Below are 19,046 nucleotides of genomic sequence, written 5' to 3'. Positions count from 1 at the left end.
CGAGATGCCTAGCCTTCCACTGGGCCTTTGTTTCCTCATCTGTGAAATGGGTCCAGAGTTGGAATAGAGGGCTATAAAAGCCCTTTCAGCTTTGACATTGCTAAATCCAGTGTTCTCCGCACCGCTCCTCCACTGCCGCCCCGCCACCCCATCTTAACTCCACCCCCGCAGAGCTGCTTCTCTCCGACGCCGGCCGCTAGGGGTCACTACCTCCCTTTGTCAGCGACCAGGGAGGGCAGCCCGCCCTCCGGCCCACTCCCGGGCTGAAAGGCGACCAAAGGGGCATTTCTTGAGCGAGGGGGCCTGAACGGGACCCCACGGTCGTCGTCCCATCGGCCTCTGCCTGGGCCCAGTAGGCGCGGGCTGGCGAGCTGGCGGGCGGAGGCCCGGCGGGGCCAGGCGTGCTTCGGAGCCAGGAGGGGGTTAACGCTAACCCCTCCCCCTCGGGCTGACATCACGGGAGAGCGGTGAGAGGCTGGAGCTCGGCGAGTGAGAGAAAGAGAGGGAGAGGAGCGAGCACGGCTCGCCTCGGCGCCCAGGCAGCTCCACATTGTTGCGGATCGCCGGCACCGGGCAGCGCAGCGGCGACGGGGACGCGCGGCGCACCCGGCTCGCTCTCCTCGCGCCGGCAGCACAGCCTGAGCCCCTCCGGCAGCTGGCCGCCGAGCCGTGTGCCCGCAGCCTGGGCCCCGAGCCCTCCGCGCCGCCCGGGCTCGTCCCGCCATCCTCGGAGGACGGCCGGCCATGGACGCCTGCAAGTTGGAGCCGAGCGGGAGGGTGTGAGCGCGCCAGGGGCCGGGAGCCCGCGCCGCGCAGCCGGGCAGCCGGGCGCGCCGGGGGTGGGTCCCTCGCCCCAGCCCGACTCTGCGTGGAAGAAGAGGGCGGGGACCCGCGCGGGGAGGAGAGCCGAGGAGGCGAAGGGGGCATGACTCGTGCAACTTGCGGCGGGCATCTGCCGAGCCTCTGAGCCGGCGGCAGCCCGGGCCCCGGATTGCGGCCGCGCAGATCCCACCCTGCCCACCCCGCCCCGGCCGACGGCTGCGGCTGACCTGGATCCTCCGAGCGCCCGCCGGCCGCCAGCGATCCGCCCTCGTCTTCCGGGCTGGTTTTTGGAGCGCGAGGAGCGCCCTCCTCGCCTCCCCTCTCGTCGGTCCCCGGGACCCCGATGGCTCGGATGGGGCTTGCGGGCGCCGCTGGACGCTGGTGGGGACTAGCTCTCGGCTTGACCGCGTTCTTCCTCCCAGGTAAGCGCGTTCACTTCTGCCTCCCCCACCCACCCCCACCCATCCAGTGCTTCCCCCGGGCTGGGAACTGGATGGCGGGCACTACTGGGTTGCAAGAAGTGAACGGAACCACAAAAGTTGGGTCAGGGCTTGGATAAAAGGGGAAGTAGGAGGTGGCGCGGCGGAGAAAGAGAGGTTGAGGAGCCGAACAGCCTGCCCTGCAGGGAAGCAGTTAGATGCACGTCTCTGTGTAGCAAGAAAGCACTTTCTCCGCTCAGTTCTTCACAAAAAATAATAATATGTAATAGCGTTCTATTTATTTAATAACCAGTTCTCAGCTCGAGAAGCAGTTTGGAAACACTGCATGTTACATAAATGCAAAATAATCACCGTAATCACCGTCTCGGGGTGTGAGACAACAGCCCCAGGGGGAGGGCGTCAGTCTAGGAGCTGGTGGGCTGTGGGTTTGGGGGATGGCAGGGGGGCTTCCTTTCTTTCGTCGTCCCCTTGCCAGACGGTCTCGGGCTCTCGGCCCCCTCCCGCCGCACATCGCTCCACCGCGGGCGCGGAGAGCCAGCTCCTGCTGCAGAGGCGGTTTCTCGCTCACCTGCGGTTCCTTCCCTGGAGGGTGAGGCCCGAACTGCTGGGGATCGAAAACTCGGCCTTGCGCGGGACTGGGCTCCGCCTTGGAACTCCGCTTCTAATGCTAGGGGTTCTCCCGGGAGGAGGTGCCACGGGCTTCGTGCCAGCCAGGTGGCTGCTTGACCCACTTTCCCGAGGGGCCACGAGGGTGCCGAGCGTATCCTTCCTTCCTCGAGGTGCGGGCTGCCAGCAGCCAAAGGGTTAAGACAGCGCAGGACCCTGAGGTGGCCCACAGTGGCCCACTCTGACGGGTGGGGTGGGGGCGGAGGTTGGGACCAGCCCAGGCATATTGTGCTGGGGAATGAACTGGAAAATGCGTTTAGGAGGCAAATCCGACCGATTCCCCTTGCCTAGATTTAACCCTTTGTGTCCCTGGGGAAGCTACTGGGTTCCCAGTGGGACACCCAATTTGGGTCAAGGTGGGGGAAGGGTCCTTGTAGCCCTCTGGGAAGAAACCTGAGATGATGACCTCTGCCCCTAGCAGAGTGAGGGGGGCAAAGGGGAGCTTGACTGAAGCACATGGTCCTCACTTTGCAGTTTCAGGATAGAGGGGTGGGAATACAGAGACTAGTTCCCCCTGGGGCAAGAATATGAGATTTCCAGTGAATCTTCCAGTCAGAGTTGCCAGGCAGTTTGTTAGAGGGGGTCAGCTTGGCTGTCGGGATTTGGGGTTTGGGTGATCTTCTGAAAGGCAGGAGCCTGACCTCATTATTTCTGTGCCCCTTTTCCTACCAGCCAGCTCACTGCTGGAGCTCCACAAATCTGGCTGGATGGCGGATGCCAGGGAGAGCAGTTTGTGAAAACAGGTGTGTGGGGAGGAGGTGTCCCCACCCCTGAATCCTGGAGTGCATCTCTCCTAAGGAGGAGAGGGGAAATACCAGGGCTCACTGGTGTCATTGCCACTTCACAGGGCCATGACTGAGCCCCCTTCCCCCAGAGTGGCCTTATGGAAGTAAGAGGTCTACATCTCACACTGGACGGCCTGGGAAGCCCAGGACATACAGAAGCTTGGACTCCAGGAATTGCTTGATCACAGGGATCTGTGCTTCTGGGAATCCTTTGATTCCACACATCCACATTCAACCCAGAGGAGGGAGAGTTTGCCTGGAGCTCTGGTTGCTTCTGGCACACTAGGGGTTAACCTAATCCTGGGATGGACAAAGGGCGGGAAGGTTTGGGGAGGGGGATGAAATCACCCTCATTCTCCCCTCCTTTTGTTGCTCTCTCTCCCCAGTTTTATGTTGAAGGGTGGTTAATTCCATCTTCAGTAGCTAGAGGCCTGCTGTGTTCCACCTGCTTAGGAAGGGGCACTGGGAGGTTACCCTCAACTGGCTCAAGGTAGACACTCCCTTCACCAAACCAAATGAGAGCGTGGGGTGCCAAAAATGGAGCCACAGCAGAGACAGGCAATTAATAAGTGTTCTCTGATTGATTGTAACTGATGGATGGGTGGCTTTCCAGGCAGCCAAAGTTCCAGACTCACCAAGCTCCTTGATCCACTGCCTGCGTGCCTTGCTTTCTCTGGAGTCCACTGTGAAAGGAGGCAGGTAGATATGGTTGTTCCCAGTTTGACCCTTGAATAGAGGCCAGTAGGCTCAGAAGTTGCCAGCCCACCCAACTTGCACACACACACACACACACACACACTCCTTTCTGATTGCTGGCTCCTGCTTCTCTCTGGGGACTTGCCAATCTGCTGCTCTTTTCTGGGTTCTCCTGGGTTGTGATAGGGAGCATTGTGGGGGTGGGGAGGGAGGAGCCCCTCCTGTGTTTGATGGCACCTGACCACAAACACTCCCAATCCAGCTACTAGAGTGTACACAGGAAAATTTGTTTCAACAACATAGACTTTACCAGGCAGGGTGGTGAAAGCCCTAGAGCCTGTCTTTGTTTCCTGACATTGACACTCTGTGGTTCCTTCCCGTTAACTTAGAGGAGAGGGTCAGTGGGGCGTGTGAACTGCAGCCCAAAGAAAGATGAGGAGCCCTAGGAGGAGGAGGAGAAGGCAGAGAACCTGCCTGAGAAGCAGGTGTCCCACCTACACCACACCCTCCCTAATTGGCTTCCCTACACCTTTTGTCTGGAAAGAGAACACACACCCCAGGTGTCATGCACACTCTCGGAAGACCTGTCGGGCCACATGTACCCCTCTGCAATCTGTGTACAGCTCACTGTCATGAGGTGGTTTACTTTGAAACTCTGAGTGTTTGAGCTGTCGGGTTATTTCCTCCCCATTTCTCACAGACAGTGGTGTGCTCGGGCTTGCTGGGCAGGGCATTGTGGCAAAACCAATTCTGCTGGCCCAAGGCTTGCAGTATGTGTCCACAGCTGACTCCAGGCCTGTTTTTGAGGCAGCACCGTGGAGAGTGTCTCAGAATCAGATCAGGGCCTAATCCAGGCAGGAGAGATCAGGAGACATTGGACTCAGGGACCTGGCTGAATGGCCTAGCAGGTGTCTTTTCTACCTAGACTCCTGAGCATGTAGCCCCAGATGCCCGATGCTGGCTGACATCAGGAGTGTCATCAGTTCCTTTCTCCACCACTTGGCTTTGCACGATGAATCCACCTTGGCCGCAGCCTGGGCTGCCTGACCTGCGGGCCCAGTTTATGCTGGAGTTTATGGTGGAGCCGGCTAAAACCCTAGTGCTGACAGCTGAGCGAGTGGGCCAGGCTGGAGGCGCAGAGGGTCGCCTCCAGTTGCTGTGTCTATGATGCTGCCATTGTTTAGCACCTGACTAATGTTCATTGTTCAGCACAAACAGAAAACACCCAAGGGAGGTGTGAATGTATCTTCGATTTTTCTGATTGTATCGTTCCTGGTTAACCTGGTAAATTGAATGCCTCCTGGCCTGGGGAAGGGGCAGATGGAGAGGTGTCTGTGTATTCACCTGTTCAACTGATTTCTTTCTTTCTTTTTTTTTAAAAAACTTTGATCATTAGCCAGCATGCCAGGCTAGAGGGACGTTAGCCAGTTGTGGAACTTGGCCTGTAATGTTTTTAGAGTCTTGCCTTTGGTCTGGAGTGGTTGTGTGCACGACTTTGTGTGTTCATGTTGATGATCTATAGTTCCCTGTCACAAGTGCAGCTCTCTAGGGACTAGGATGAGGAGGTGTGAGCACCTATATCTGCCGGTCACCGTGGGACTGGAGCTATAGAGTATCAAATGTACGTTCATATAGAACTGATTTCCTATGGCGTGCTGATGGGTTTTGTGAGTGGTTCTAAGCTTTGAAAATGCCTGTGTCTATGTCAGAGTGTCAGCGAGGGTGACTTTGGGAGGAGACCCAGGATTTGCCCTTGGCCAGCTCCTTCCAGGACAAGCTGCCTGGTCTGGGTCCAGGTCCTTTGGGTGGGTGGGTACCCTGGGAGCTGCTGCTTTTTCTCCTCTGCCCTTGGCTTTAGTCTAAGCCTCGGCATCACCAGGAGGCACTTGAGACCTTGACAACACCTGAAGAGACTCTCCTGTCAGCCTTCTGTTTTCTCCGTGGCCAACAGGCAGTGTTTGAGCCTGGGGTTAACCCTGGCCTGCCCTGTGGGTTCTCATGTCCCTGGATGGCTGGGATTGGCAGAGGGAGATAGGTTTTCGGCTCCTGATTTAGCATCTTTGCTTCCTGCTTGGGTACTTGGGGGAAAGAATCACGGGAGAGGGATAGTAAATTCTGGATTTTTAAAAAATAACATGAACAGAGGGCTTCAGTTCTCCATGAAAAGCCCTGCAGAGCCATTTGCATGCCCAGGTCAGCAATTTTAGGTTTTCCTAGAAACAAGGTGGGTTTGAGCATCAGGAAGTAGGAGCCCTCTTGTTAAGAAAGGAAGTGGCAATGAGAGGCAAGGCATGGAGAGAGGATAGTCCTAGGAGCCCAGTACCCTGTGCCCAAGCCCAGTTGGAAAATGTTTTGCCTGTGATGCCAGCCCCCCTCCATAGAGACCAGGTCTGCAGAACTGGTAGCAGATGTGCTGGCTGGGGCAGGAGTAACTTAAGATCTGAGCAGGGATCACCTTGCAGAGGGAATGCCCTGAGCTGGAGATAACACCCCTTAGTCCAGTTAACTCTTTACACTCTGGAGTCTCATTCACTGTTTGGAACTGGGAGACGGGCAAAGAGAAAAGACATCAGGCACTATCTGAAACCTCGACCCGTTCCACAAGGAGCACTGAACTCCATGCAACAAGAGGAACTCAAAAAGGACTCAAAGACATTCTGACAGCACACTGTAGAATTTTCAGGGCAGTGGATAACCCCAGGATTATCCTGGGTAGGGCTCAGGAGAGGCCATAGGTGTGTATTCACTAGGTCTTAATGGGAATTGTGCCTTTCAGGTTCCCAAGGGAGAGCAGGGAAGCAGATAGCCCAGTCCTCTCCCTGCCACCTGGTGGTTGCCCCATCTTGGCAGCCCAGCATAGTGACACTGTAGAGGGTGGCGATCTGGGCTCAGTTGAAATCCATCTCCATCAACTGCTAGCTGAGTGACCTCAGTAAAGTTACTTTTCAAGCCATGATTTTCCCATCTGTAAAATGGGCTTCTGTCAATACAGATTTCCAAGACTTGTGAAAATGAGATTGGGAATGATGAATGAAAAGTGCTTAGCACGTTGCCAGACATATGATAAGCATCCTGCAAAGGGTGGTGACTTCTCTCCCTACTCCTTTCCTCTGAATGCTCTTGCCTCCTGAGTGCTTGTCAGGTAGCATCACCTTTATGGCTCCCTTAAGAAAGAGACACTCAACTGCCCACCCATTGCTCTTGTCTCCAACCTGGTGCTGCTTGGAGAGTGAGTCCCTTCTCCCACTTGGACATAATAACCCAGGTGCAGCAACTGGGGAGTAGCCAGGGCTCTGGGAAGCTCAGGTGGCCTGGCTGGCTACATGCCCCTGCCCCGTGGTGGTTGAGGACTGTACAGGGAGCAGGTGCTACACAGCCTCCGCTCTGCAGCATGTCGCCCAGGGCTCTCCCAGCACCCGCCTCGCTGCCTGGCTGGAGCCCAGCTGGGGTGCCATTGCCCATCTGGAGCACTGGCTGTGGCAGCATCCTGGCTGGCAGGGAGGGCTGGGACTTGGCCTCTGCCTCCTTCAAACTTTCACATTTGAGGAGAGGATAGACAACAAGACTCTCTTGGGTAGTCTACCCCCTGGTGAAATGGTATGAGCCAGATAGGTAGCAAAGTCTCTCCTGGGGCTGCTCCTCCTCTATTGCCTCCCCTATCACAGATGGAACCCTTCTGCAACATTATAATGACAACAGTGTTTGTTTTCAGCTCATCCACCCTCTTCCTGACTGTTCCACCCAACATATAGGCCTTCCTAGCATGACCTCCACCTTACAGAGGTGGAAAGTGAGATTTAGTTTTGGTACCTTGCTGCCCATCTCATGCCAGCATGGCCAAATTAGGTGCCAGGACTTGAGACTGCAAACCCAATAGATCAGGAAGATGAAATGAGCTGGGTTGGACAGCCAGGCTGGATGTGTCCTCACTGAATGTGTCCATGAGATGGCCGTCCACTTCACCTGCCACTGCCACCTTCAGTCCCCTGCAGTGTGAGCCAGAGCATGGCAGCTCCCTGGGAAAGTGAGGGATGAGTTGAGAATGAAGGCTGGGGAAGGGCCCAGCTGGAGCTGGCCATGGACCCAGGGTGGTCTGAGTATGGGATGCCAAGGGCCAAGGGAGCCGTGGGCATCCCTCCACCATTCCAGGGTTGTGGCCTGAGATGTGGCCATGAGCTGTGAGTGTGGAGCCTCGGGGTACAGACAGGCCTAGGGCAGGGTGTGGCCTGGCTCAGGGCAGAGGGCAGGTACTCATGGACTAGATGGCACAGCCAAGAGGGGCAGAAGGACAAGGTTTGGTGGATAGAGTTAACTCCTCTCCTGGGCCACCTCCACTTCTCTGGTCTGCACAGACCCCAATTTCATTCCCAGTTTATGAGGAGTCTCATTACCAAGCCACAGACAATAAAACCCGCCTGACCACTTTGGCCCGAATCTCATTAGAGGACATTAGTTCCGCTGGCTGGTGGCTCCTTTGGGACACAGCTGCAGGCGTGGCCTGAGAGGGAAATAGTCCATTGACCATAGGCGTCAGAATGTCCCATTGGGCAGCTGAGTTCAGTCTGTGAGCTTACATGAAGTCCCTTCCTCTGAAATCATCGCATGCATGCTCCCCAAGCCTGGAAACTTGGGGTCCCAAGTTTCTCCACCCACTGGAACTCTTAGTTCTGCCCCTGGCCTAAAGGGGAGAAGGACACAGTACCTCTGGGACTGTTCTAAGAGTCTGCCTCCTCTAGAAGGAGCTGGCTCTGAAGCTCAGCCTGCAGCATTCCTTGGAGGGCTCTTGGGGACAGGTGACAGCATACCCAATCACACCTGTACAGCTAGAGCAGAGATGGAATTGGACATCCTTGCAGTGGCCTTGGCCTGAATCTTGGCTCATCTTTCTATCCAAAAAGCAGGGGGTGGGGACTTGGAGATCCCATGGCAGAAGTTCTTTCCCACCTATAAGTGGAGTTTCACTCAGGACTGAAAGAGCAGCCACCACCAGGGGCCACCTGGTAGCCTTGTCAGGAGCTTCCTGGTCCCGTCTCCTCCCTGGGGTTGAGTCCCTGGCTACTGTGATAGGGCCTGGGATTCCACCCACCGGAGACAGGATTGTTTCTTTCTTAGCAGATTCTGGTGCCTGTCACTATCTTCCCCTCTGCAGTCTCTTTCTCTCCCACCACCCGGCTTCCAGAGCACCACCGTGGCCTGGTGGGTGTCACTGAAAAACAAAACCAGACCAAAGGGAAGCACATCCCCTCCCTTGGTGCCTCAGGCTTTTTGGAAAAAATGCAGGCTAGACCCAAATGACTGCTTCTGGGCACACCTGGGCTCACTTGACCCCCACAAGTGGTCACACAGGTCAGTTCATACTTTGGCAGAGGAGCTGCTATTCCGTCAACTAGTCAGCGGAGTCAGCGGAGATCGTTCGGCAATCTGTGTGATCAGATAAGAGTCCTTATCTGAGAATAGGGGACAAGAGGCCTATGTTGGCCCATGAAGCAACCCCATAAGGTCCTGTCTGCAGTTCTTCTGGAGCACAAGCCCCACGTGGGATTGGGGAGGTAGCTGCCGGGAATGGCGTTCTCCCTGGGCTGTGCCCCGGGTCCCCCGGTTCCCTCCCACTCTTGGTCCTGGTGTCTTGTGGGCAGATGTGGTTAGCTGCTAGGATAAGAGCAGGGTAGAAGAGGTGCCTTGGAGCCAAGCCAGCCCTGTTACTACTTCACACGGGTCCCACTGCAGGGGAGGTGACAGCAACATCATTACTGGCAGCCAGACTCCTGACTCTGTGTGCCCACACTGCTGCTTGGATGACTGTACCCCAGAAGGACACTCATAGGCCCTGGAGCACATGATGGCTGCACCCCGCTAGCTCATCTCCCACTGCCCTCCCTGAACCCCACCCTGCTCACTCTGGTGCTTCCCCACCCAGTGCCGTTGTACCTCCTGTTCCCTCACATTCTCCCTTCCAGCCCATAAACACTAACTGCTGAGGTCAGGAGCCACTGGGAAGTCCTCAGGCTTCCCAGTTGAGGACCACCTCTTCACTCACAGCCCAGCACCGTAGCTGTGCCACCCTGTGGACTGATACTCTCCACCTTGCTCAGTAGTTCTTTGAGCCTGAAATTTGTCTTCTCCACAGTACCGAGAATTCCCTTGCTGTTGTGGCTTGGTTTCCCTGGGGTCTAGCCTAGTGGGCCACTAGTCCATGCCACATGGAGAGATGGTTGCTCATAAGGACTGTTGGTGATGATGATAAAAAAAAAAATTTATTGAGAGCCCTGGGTGCCAGGCCTGTTGTAAACATCTTACAGGTAATAACTTATTTGATCTTCATAGCAACTCATGGAGAAGGTACTTTTGTTTTTTCCATTTTTACAGATGGGAAAATGAGGCCCAGACAAAAGTCTGGTAACTCAAACGATTGGTCACAAGGCTAGTAAGTGGCAGAGCCAGGACTCAGACCCAGAAAGTCAGGTCAGAGTCTATGATCCTACCACTTGACTAAGCCATCTATCTTCTGGTAGGCGGGAGGCTGGGTGATAGAGGAGTCAGCCTGGAGTACTCATGAGCCCCTGCTTCCAGAACCGTCCACCACCTCTACATAGCACCTAATGTTTACACTGTGTCCCTTAATGGCACTGGAATAATCTGGTGCTGTCATTGTATATACCCTGGAGCACCTGGGGAGCTATTAGCCCTGTATCTTCCAAGAGTCTTATAAGTGTTACTGTTATATTCTTTGGATAGCTTACAAGTATTAGAAATACAGTTGTAGTGAGCATGATGGTACACACCCCAAATCCCAGCAATTCATGAGGCTGAGGCAGGAGGATTGCAAGTTTGAGGCCAGCCTCAGCAACTTAGCAAGGCCCTAAGCAAATAAGTAAGACCCTATCCCAAAATTTTTAAAAATAAAAAGGGCTAGGGATGTAACTCAGTGGTAAAGTGCCCCAGGGTTTGATACCCAGTACAAAAAGAAGAAAGAAAGAAAGAAATACAATTGTTATATCCCTGGTATATCCTGCCCTGGTCACTGCTGTACCTTGGGGGTTTTCGTGTGGCTGTGCTAGAGCGGAATGTTTTGATGTTCCTTTTTCATCCCCTGAGTCTGTGGACATCACCTCCCACCACGTTTTGTGGTGAGACTAGGCCAGGCATAGTAGCTTCCCCAAGAGGACCTGTGGAACTGCCCCCTCAGGTGTCCCAGGCTGGCCCCGCATCCTGAATGGGTCCAGGACTCAGCAAGCTGATCCTATGCCAGAGCCCATCCCAAGCTTCTGGAAGGTTTTGGTCTCTCTTTCCCTCTCCCAGAGATCTCAAATGATGGCAAGGGCGGGGCCCCTGCCTGGGAGTGAGGGAAGAAGAGGATTTAGGGTGTTCACCTGCACAGGCTGCTTTGATCTCCTGGGATGAAAGGGCTGGTGCTTCCTCTGCCCCAGGCTGGGGATAGAGGCAGGGACAGGGAGCTGGGGATAGAGGCAGTTGATCTTGGGGCCAGGCCTCCTCAGCTTCACAGCAGGGGTAGAGAACATCCTAGTAGAGAATCACAGGAGCAGAAAAACCAAAAATACCCTTTCCTGATGTTGTAACTAAGGGCTAAGCATCAACTTTGGACAGTACACTTGCCGATGTCCTCTCAGTCACCCAGGCCCAGAGCTCCTCCTGGCACCCTCTGACCCTAGGTTACCCTGTGGGCTCGGGCCTCACAGACTCCCTTGCTTAATTAGGAAGGTAACTTGGCTGCAGAACAGTCATCTGATCTGTTTCGACGCCAAAGAGAAATTCCTCCTAGACCCTCTGCTGTTCCAGATTATCCATGCTCCGTTAGCTTGAATTACCACATGGCCCCTGTGGCCCAGACACCAGCCATAGACATGTGATAGTGCTGGGGGCTAGAATCTACCCTGCACCCAGGAAGTGCTTGGAAGTTGTAGGAGGAAGGTGGGCTTAGGCCCTTCCTGAGTCCCTCCAAAATCCAAGGATTGACCAGCAAGCACACAGGGTCCCCTGACCAGACCTGCCCTGATTGTGGGCCAGACCATTTTCACTCCCCTTTTCTCTGCTCCCTGGAGCGGGACCTCCTCGTAGGGCTTTGAATCTACAGCAGAAGCTTCCTGCACTAGCTCCCAGGTCTCAGTTGGAGCAGAGGCAGGGACAGGCATCTCCCCAAGTGTAAATAAGATCAGAGCAGAGCAGCCACACTGCACTGGATGATTTTATTATGTTTGCCCACTTCCCCCGCCCCCCGAACTGTCTCCATCTCATTGGCCTAGATTGCTGCATCTCTCAGAATGATGGATGGGCCTCCTCTCTCTTCCCAGGGAGGGTGGCCAGCCCTGCTATATCGTCCTGCCCGGCCCCTTCCCAGATTTATTCCCCATGTTTATGTGGCCAGAGAGTCATCAGTGTCCTGGGCTGGCTGAGCACTCTGATTATCTCCACTGGATTGATGGATGGGCCGTTGGTGAACTTAGGCGACAGACCACTGTTCCCTGCTCCCGACTCTGCTCTGGCGATAGCACCCTTCCCTGCCCTCCCAGGAGTCAGATAATGGGCCTGGGATCAGGACTGAAGAGAAGCAGGAAGGATGGGGTGGGGGCAGTGACAGTCCTTGGCGCCCACCTCTCAGGAGCTGCTGCGGCAGAGAGAGCAGAGAAGGGTGTCTGTGGCCTCCTCTGCCCCAAGCTCTGCTTGGAAACACCTTTCCTAGGCAATGTCCCTGATGGCCCTCTCCCGCCTCCTGTCACTCCATTACCCTGTCCCCTTGGCCCTTGTGTACACAGTTTGCTCTGTAATGATAATCTGTGTGGTTTATGTGTTTCTTTACAAGTGTTTTTATGCCCTCTGTGTGTGTATGAGGGAGGTTTATGGTGTGTGTGTGTGTGTGTGTGTGTGTGTGTGTTCACATGCTGTGTGTGCACGCGGGCATGGGCATGCACACCTGCTCCTGAATAGACCGATTGCCATCTTCACGGGCTGGGGCTCTCACCCAGCTCCTGGGGTGGGGGGCAGAGCCTGGGTGCCAGGGTGTGGTGGAGGGGGAAAGGATGGGAGGCAGCCAAAGACGATGAGCGTCTGAACCCGGGTCTACACTGCCCTCAGCCTCCAGTGAGAGAATAGGCTGAGGTCAGTTAGGTCATTATTTTGTCTGTCTGATCACAAACAACTGGTTTGACTATTTTTCTTCTCTAAATTGAAACCACTGGTTATTTTGGAGCCAAATCATGTCAGCATTTTAAGACTTACCTGTGTCAGTCTTAACATGAGCATCTCCGTCTTCTCTAAACTTGACTTCCCTTAACTGTAGAATGGGGGGCAGGGGGTCCTGAGAGGCTCACAAGAAGTCAACAGGAAGAGCCCTCGCAGCAGGTGTGACCTGGAATGTTGTGGGGTCCCTTCACCAGGGTGGCCAACATGGGTGGACCAGGAACTCAAGCCCCAGGGCTCTTGCAGGAAGATCCACCCCCCATCCCCAGAGGGTCACCAGGGGAGCTCAGTGGCTCCTGAAGCCAAGCCGCCTGGGCCTCCTTCAGGGGAGTTGGAAGCGCAGGATTGTGACTGCCCCAGGGTGCAGTGTAGAGAGAGCCAAGGCCTGTGGGTCACCCTCCCTGCCTAGATATGCAGACGCGGCTGTGGCTACGCCAAGCACTGTACTGTCCTTCACCCTCCAAGGCAGAGTCTGCTTGTCCCCCTCCCAGGGCCAGTTCAGGAAAGAGTCTCCCAGCAGGTGCACAGCTGAAGGTACCTCTCTGGGCAGAGGAAGACAGAGATGGGTTAAGTCTGAATCCTAGAGTGTGAGCATTGCAATCCCTTTCACATCCTAAAACCTCTTAACGACAGCCCTTCCAGTTAGTGGATCAGCCAACTTGAACACGAATGTCCCAAGTGGTGGGGAACTCACCACCCTCTGTGGAAACCCCATAGTGCTCTCTGCCCTACATTCCCCTCTACACTCAACCAAGATCTGTGTTTTGGAAGCTGCTGCCCATCAGTCCTGTTTCCGCCCCTCAGAATGGCATTGAGTACATCTGACCCCACACATGACGTCCCTCGGGCACCTGGACTGCCTGAGCTCCAGTGTCCCCACTCCCATAATCTCATGTGATCCGGTCTCATACCTCACTGTCTCAGATGCCGTTTTTGGTGTCTAGATCCCCAGTCACAGGGGAGTTGCTCCCAGAATTGAACCTGGTGCTCCAGATGTGGGCTGAGCAGCCTGGAACATTGGCCTCCGATTGCCTGCCTTCAGCCACAGCTGTCCAAGACCTAAGAGTGGCAGCGCGGGCCGCTGTCTGCACCTCACCATCCTCCCCATCCTTTCCAGCCCTCACCCCTTCCCACCCCTGTTTTCTTTTGGATTAACAATAAATTGCAGCGAAAGATCTGCTTATCTCCAGTGGGAATTAAGGAATTAAGCTGGTGATGGGGAGAGAAGGGAGGCAAGAGGGAGCATATTGCCAGGCATCAGGGTGCACAGAGGCCAGGGGTGTGTGTAGGGGGTAGCGAAGATAGGGGACAGGATCTCTGCTCACATTAGTAACCCTGGTGGTAGGCTGGGCCCTCCTGGGGGTGGACTCAGCCGCTTTGAAATGGGTGTGCTGACTAGTGGAAGGAGGTGCACCACAGTGCCACAGGTGGGGTGATCTCCTGGCAGCCTCTCCTGTCATTCACCAGTGCTGCCTGAGCCAGTGCAGCGGCTCTGTGGCCTGTTGCAGCACGGGGAGGGCGAGCCCCAGCACGCTGCAGGGTAGGGCGCTGAGCTCTTTTGACGTTAGGATACAGAGGCAAATGCTGCAGTCAGAAGTCCAGGGGTTCCTACCTCGCAGGCAGTTTGTGAGCACCGTCCTGGCGCTGAAATGGCCCCAGGCAGGCCCTGCCACTCCCCTGAAGGGGTCTTCACCCTGGGGTGCTTGGCTTCTGTGCTAAGACGGACACAGCCCCTGGCCAGGCCAGCATCCCCGCCAATGGTCAAGAGCACAGGGAAGCAGGACCCATGGGAAGTTGAGCAGTGATGGTGAGGGAGCCAGAATCGGGGCCTCAAGTCCAGGAGTCAGAGCTGGTTAATAATTAGTAACTCTGGTTAATAATCATTGGGGGTTTTTTACCCAATTTTAATTCCCCTGCCTCTTGTAACTCTGGAGATCTTTCTAGGCTATGTCCAGGCTCAGAAAAGAAGCCCCCACCCCTCCCACCCCTAACCTGGGTCACCACAGCCCAGCCAAGCCTCTCCCTCTGACCCTCCCACTGCCACCCCCTCCCCCAGCTGGGTCTGGTCTTTAGAGCCATCGTGGTGTTTAATCTCCAAGAGAGATTAGTGACCTGCTTCACTGCCCTCCCCCACAGGCTGTCTGGAGGCCCCTAGATATTTCCTGCTGGACGGACAGGCCCCGTGGCCACCCAGAGAGGGTCTCCCGAGCAGAGCTGCTGCCCCATTGACTCTTTTGGCTTTGGGCCTTTTCTGCTGACCATGCAGTGTCATGGGTGGCACTGTGGGAAATGTTCCCCTAATCCTTTGGGTGAGATCAGTCAATCAACCCACACATGCTCTTTGGACATCCACTATGTGAGGAAAAATGCTTTAAGCAACCAGAAACCTTCAAGACTTTACTCCGCTGGTGGCTCAGGGTGAGGAAGCGCAGAGGTCCGTGTGTCTTGGGGGTTGGCATTTTCCATCTCTTAACTGCTGGGAAACTTCTGGCTGGAGTTTGTGCGGGTTGGCCTGCCTGTGGCCTGGGGTCCTGGGCACAGTCCCATTCTGATGGTGGTCAGAAGAGTTTTCTAGAGCTGTTTTTGAAAGCCTTGTGGTCAGGGGAGAAGGACGGGGCAAAGAAAGGGAATAGAGAGAAAGGAGGCAAGGGTTGAAGCAGGGGACCTGGGAGTGGGGTCTCCTGTCAGCCCCGATCCTTTGTGTGGGCTGAGGCTGAGTCCAGTAGTGGTGGCCTGTCCTCAAAACAGGTGTGGCCCCCGGCCTCTGCAGTGACGCACAAAGTTTCCTGAGAATTATTCCAGTGGTTAAAGCTACAGGGGCTGTGACGGAGACATAGCCTGATCTGGGGGAGGGCCACAGGGGCTTCTCTGAAAGGGTGAGCTTCCACTTCTGCAATGGGACTCCCGGTTCTGCTCTTTCTCCTAACCACCTGCACCTGCTGTGTCGTCAGTTCTGTGTCTCCTGCCCTCTCTGAAGGACCCCTCCCAGCCCCATCACTGCTACCAGCAGAGCGAGCACAGAGAAGTGAGAGCACATCCCTCTCCTGCTCTGGAGCCCTCATGGGCTCCCTAGTGCCACTGACTTAAGTACAGGCGTCGTGACGTAGGCCGGGGCTTTCAGCCTCAGCACTGTTTTGCTGACGTGCGGCCACACAGCTCTTGGCTGTGGGGGCCTTCCCCAGCCCTATAGGATCTTTAGCAGCATCCCGGCCTCCTCCCACTAAGGGGGCATCCTCCTCCCCACTCATGATGCAGTGGGACAATAAAAATTGTCTCCAGACATTGCCGAAGGTCCCCCCGGGGGCAAAAGCACCCCCAGTGGAGAACCACTTGCCTTTCCCAGAAGCCCACTTTTCCAGGTACTTCCCACAACTCTACGTGGACCCACTACAGGTTCCAGCCAAAATGAGTGCTCCCACTCCCGCAGGCGCTCCTGCCTGGGCCTTGGTGACAGAGCCGGAGCCCCAGCACACCCACCTGGGAAGTGCCTGGTTCCCTCCTGACCCTTCCTCTTGTCTTCTGCTCCTGCCTAGAACTAAACCCCTCCCTCCCCCTCCCCCAGACCCTGAGCTCCATAAGGAAGGGCCTTAAAATCTCTGCTGGCCCCAGTTCAGTGCCCTGTACCCAGTAGGTGCCCCCTGAATGTATGTTAAAATGATGGGAGCCGGCTGGCTTCTCAGGCCCCATAAGCTCTGCGGTCTCCTTCTCTGTTTTCTCTTGGCACCCTATTTAACCCGTAGCCCAGACAGGGGAACTTCTGATGCTTCTGTTTCTCCTGACACCTCCTTACCCACCTCGTTTTATTCGCAGCAAACAAAATCATCTTTTTCCCATTTGTTCAGCATCCGCTAAGTACGGGGAGCTCTGTGGGGTGTGTGTGAGAAACCGCGCCTGGCTGTGTGGCTTCGCAGGCGGTGCTGAGCGATGGCAGTGTCTGTGTGGGGGGTGTCAGTGTTTGGGTCAGAAACGATGCCACCCCAGTGACGCCAGCATTGTGACTTGGGGTTTCCTCATTGCTTGACACTCTAGACTTCACTCGGGTGGGCAGATCTGCTCTGTCAGCTGTGGCCCTTCCTCCTGCAGGTGTGCTGGGAGGACTGCCCTTCGCTGCCCGGCGAACTCCTACCCCATCTTCAAAGCCCAGTCAGACCTTACTCCTCTGGGACACACCCATCCCTCTAATCCCCCTCCCCCAATTCACTGTTCCTCCCTCTGTTGTGGCACTTGGTGAGCAGCCCTGCCAGAGCAGTGCTCTGTTAACAGTTCATTTAGCCTGTGTCCTTGAGCCCCGGGACCGTCTCCGTCACAGGCGTGTGTTTATATTCCCACTCTGAGGCACTTGATAGAGTCTTACTAATGTTAATTAAATAAATAGGAATAAATTGCTGATTTTGTTTTCCAAAGCATTTTCTTTGTGCTGTGTTAAAAGTGTGCTTCTGTAATGACTTTGCTTAACCTTTCTGCACTGCTCCCGTGTGCTCCTGAGCACACAGACATGCGTGCACGAGCTGGTTAAGTGACATGCATGTGCTTGGGTGTGCGTGTGTGAACACATGTGAATCCGTTTCAGGGATTCTGTAAATGTAAAGGTGCATCCCCCAACATGGCCCCCGCAAAGTTGGCATTCCCTTAACCTCCATGCCCCCACCTTTGAGAAGTGAAGGGGTGAAGGTAGGGAAGGCAGGGTGAGCCCCTTCCCAGGCCCCCTGCCCAGCCTCGGGTGGCCCAGGGAGTGCAGGTGGGTTGAGGGGGCAGAGCCCTGCGTGGCCTAGCTGGAGCACACCCCCTTGCCTATCCATCTCTGCCCTGTTTAATTGGAATTTGGCTAGTGGAGACCATCTGTTCTATTCCGTCCTGTTTCCATGACAACCAAGTGGCTTGAGACTGAGGTTTGTGGTAAGAGAAGTGGCCTGGGGGATGCTGGGAAAAACAGCTAGGTCCTCCCCCTCGAACTCTTGAGCCTCGCCCTCTCTCCTCTCTGCCCTGCCGTCACCCCATACTCAGGGAAATAAACCTGCTCCCTGCCCAGAGCCCCCCAGTAGCCTTCCCCGTCCCAGCCCGGGCCTGGCCCTGCTCTTCCCCAGGCTGCTTTGGCTGCCCACACGCGCTCCCCCTCTCCCTCCCCTTCCATTCATCAGGACTTTCCACCCGCAGGGACTGGAGGGTCAGCCTGCTCTCCTCCCCACCCTGGGACAGGGCATGACCTGAGGCGGAAGGAGTGACCTGGATGGTGGGATGAAGCTCTGTCAGGCCTCCTCCAAGCCACTTCCTTTCCCTACCCAGGTGTCTCAGAATCTCTCCACCCTGCTCCGACTTTGCCAGTCTTAGAAGATTGATGGCTTTTCCTCCTTCCCGGCCCATTCCAGGACCCAGTAGCCACAGATGACAGGGCCTGGGACGCAGGGCCTTCAGCCCAGGAAGCAAGTGCTCTGTCACAGCCCAGCACAGACACTCAGGGCCCCACAGAAAGGATGGTCTTTAGAAGGTGGCCCTGGCTCCCTTCGTCCCCAGCTGCCAGTCAGAAGAGTGACCCAGCAAGGGCACACAGCAGAGAGGAAGCTCCGGGCCAGTGGGGGCAGTGGACCACCAAGCAGGATGGCTCGACTCCCAGGGGCTCAGGACTGGCACCCTGGGCCTGAGGAGGGGGCTTCTCTCTCATTTCAAAAGCCAGTTCTGTTTTCACGGTGTTATTTTCTGCCCTAATTTTCCCTGTCCAGGGCCGAGCCTCTTCGTGCCTGCTCTATTACCAGGGGACCTGCCTGTCTTCAAAAATAAGTGGTGTGTCTTGTCAGGTGACATGTCTGTCACTCTGGTCCAAGCCATCACATGCAGGATACGCACAAGAAACACTTGCTATGGTGGGGGTAGGGTCCAGGATCTCTCTAGTGTCCCCTTCCGCAGCAGAATTAGCCCCGGGCAGGGAAGAGAGGTGGGCCTCTAGCCTCCGAAGGGCTTTGCTCACCCATGTCTGGGGGGTGCTGCAGTCTTGTACAGGTCTCCTGGTGGCTTGCCGATCTCCAGACTAGCTCTCCACTGTGTCTTTCTTCATGTACCTCTTTTTCCTTTTTATTGAGATACAATTCATATACCATAAAATTCACTCTTCCTGAAGCATACAGTTCAGTGACTTAAGATATTCACAAAGTTGTGTGGCCGTCACCACTACCAACCCAGAGTGTTCATTTTGCTTCCTGGAAAGGCAGCCCTGTCCTGGGCTAGCCATCGCTCCCACTTCCCTGCCCTACCTCTGGCCACCACTAAATCCACTTTCTGCATCTATGGATTTGCCTGTTCTGGACATGTTATTCCCTACATGGAATCATACAGCTTGTGGTCCTTTGTGACTGACATGTTTGCCCTTAAAGTTCCATGTCCCTCCTTTTAAAGCACAAATGTGGCCAGGTCAGTACCTGCTTAGAATGTCCATGATGCCCCTTTGCCC

General features: G+C 55.4%; 2 protein-coding genes and 1 long non-coding RNA gene across 18 annotated transcripts in view; 2 read left to right on the top strand and 1 right to left on the bottom strand.

Annotated features, from left to right (window-relative positions):
* The first annotated feature begins 225 nt into the window (after positions 1–225).
* Nectin1 (nectin cell adhesion molecule 1) overlaps positions 226–19,046 on the top strand; it is a 102,076-nt gene continuing 83,255 nt past the window's right edge. For 4 of the 8 annotated variants that reach the window (XM_078047168.1, XM_078047167.1, XM_078047166.1 and 1 more), the window contains exon 1: positions 229–1,244. In XM_078047168.1, the coding sequence (XP_077903294.1) occupies positions 1,166–1,244 (79 nt within the window). In that variant the 5' untranslated portion in view covers positions 229–1,165. Of the gene's footprint in view, positions 1,245–19,046 lie in introns of all 8 variants that reach the window. The other 4 variants (XM_021728492.3, XM_021728491.3, XM_021728490.3 and 1 more) reach the window with 3 other exon arrangements.
* On the bottom strand, positions 1,519–14,355 carry LOC144377207 (uncharacterized). Of its 9 annotated transcripts, none has more exons than XR_013437947.1 (6): positions 14,217–14,355; positions 13,516–13,663; positions 12,644–12,773; positions 7,220–12,032; positions 3,349–3,396; positions 1,519–2,048 (listed from the first exon to the last, which is right to left on the bottom strand). XR_013437947.1 is itself a non-coding variant. In XM_078047170.1 (6 exons), exons 3-6 carry the CDS (start codon positions 12,665–12,667, stop codon positions 1,930–1,932), a joined length of 342 nt encoding a protein of 113 aa, XP_077903296.1. In that variant the 5' UTR covers positions 12,668–12,773; positions 13,516–13,663; positions 14,217–14,355; the 3' UTR covers positions 1,519–1,929. The 9 variants fall into 9 exon arrangements, 1 of the variants encoding a protein (XP_077903296.1); XM_078047170.1 differs by having other exon boundaries at positions 10,780–10,930; XR_013437945.1 differs by having other exon boundaries at positions 1,519–3,396.
* LOC144377208 (uncharacterized) lies at positions 14,395–17,007 on the top strand. Its single transcript, XR_013437951.1, has 2 exons — positions 14,395–15,022; positions 16,688–17,007. It is a non-coding gene; the product is annotated as an uncharacterized LOC144377208 (long non-coding RNA).

The sequence above is a fragment of the Ictidomys tridecemlineatus genome, chromosome 4 (assembly GCF_052094955.1).
Source record: "Ictidomys tridecemlineatus isolate mIctTri1 chromosome 4, mIctTri1.hap1, whole genome shotgun sequence".
Lineage (NCBI taxonomy): Eukaryota > Metazoa > Chordata > Mammalia > Rodentia > Sciuridae > Ictidomys > Ictidomys tridecemlineatus.
Note: the sequence above shows the minus strand (reverse complement) of the source record. Positions and strands in the feature narration are given on the sequence as shown.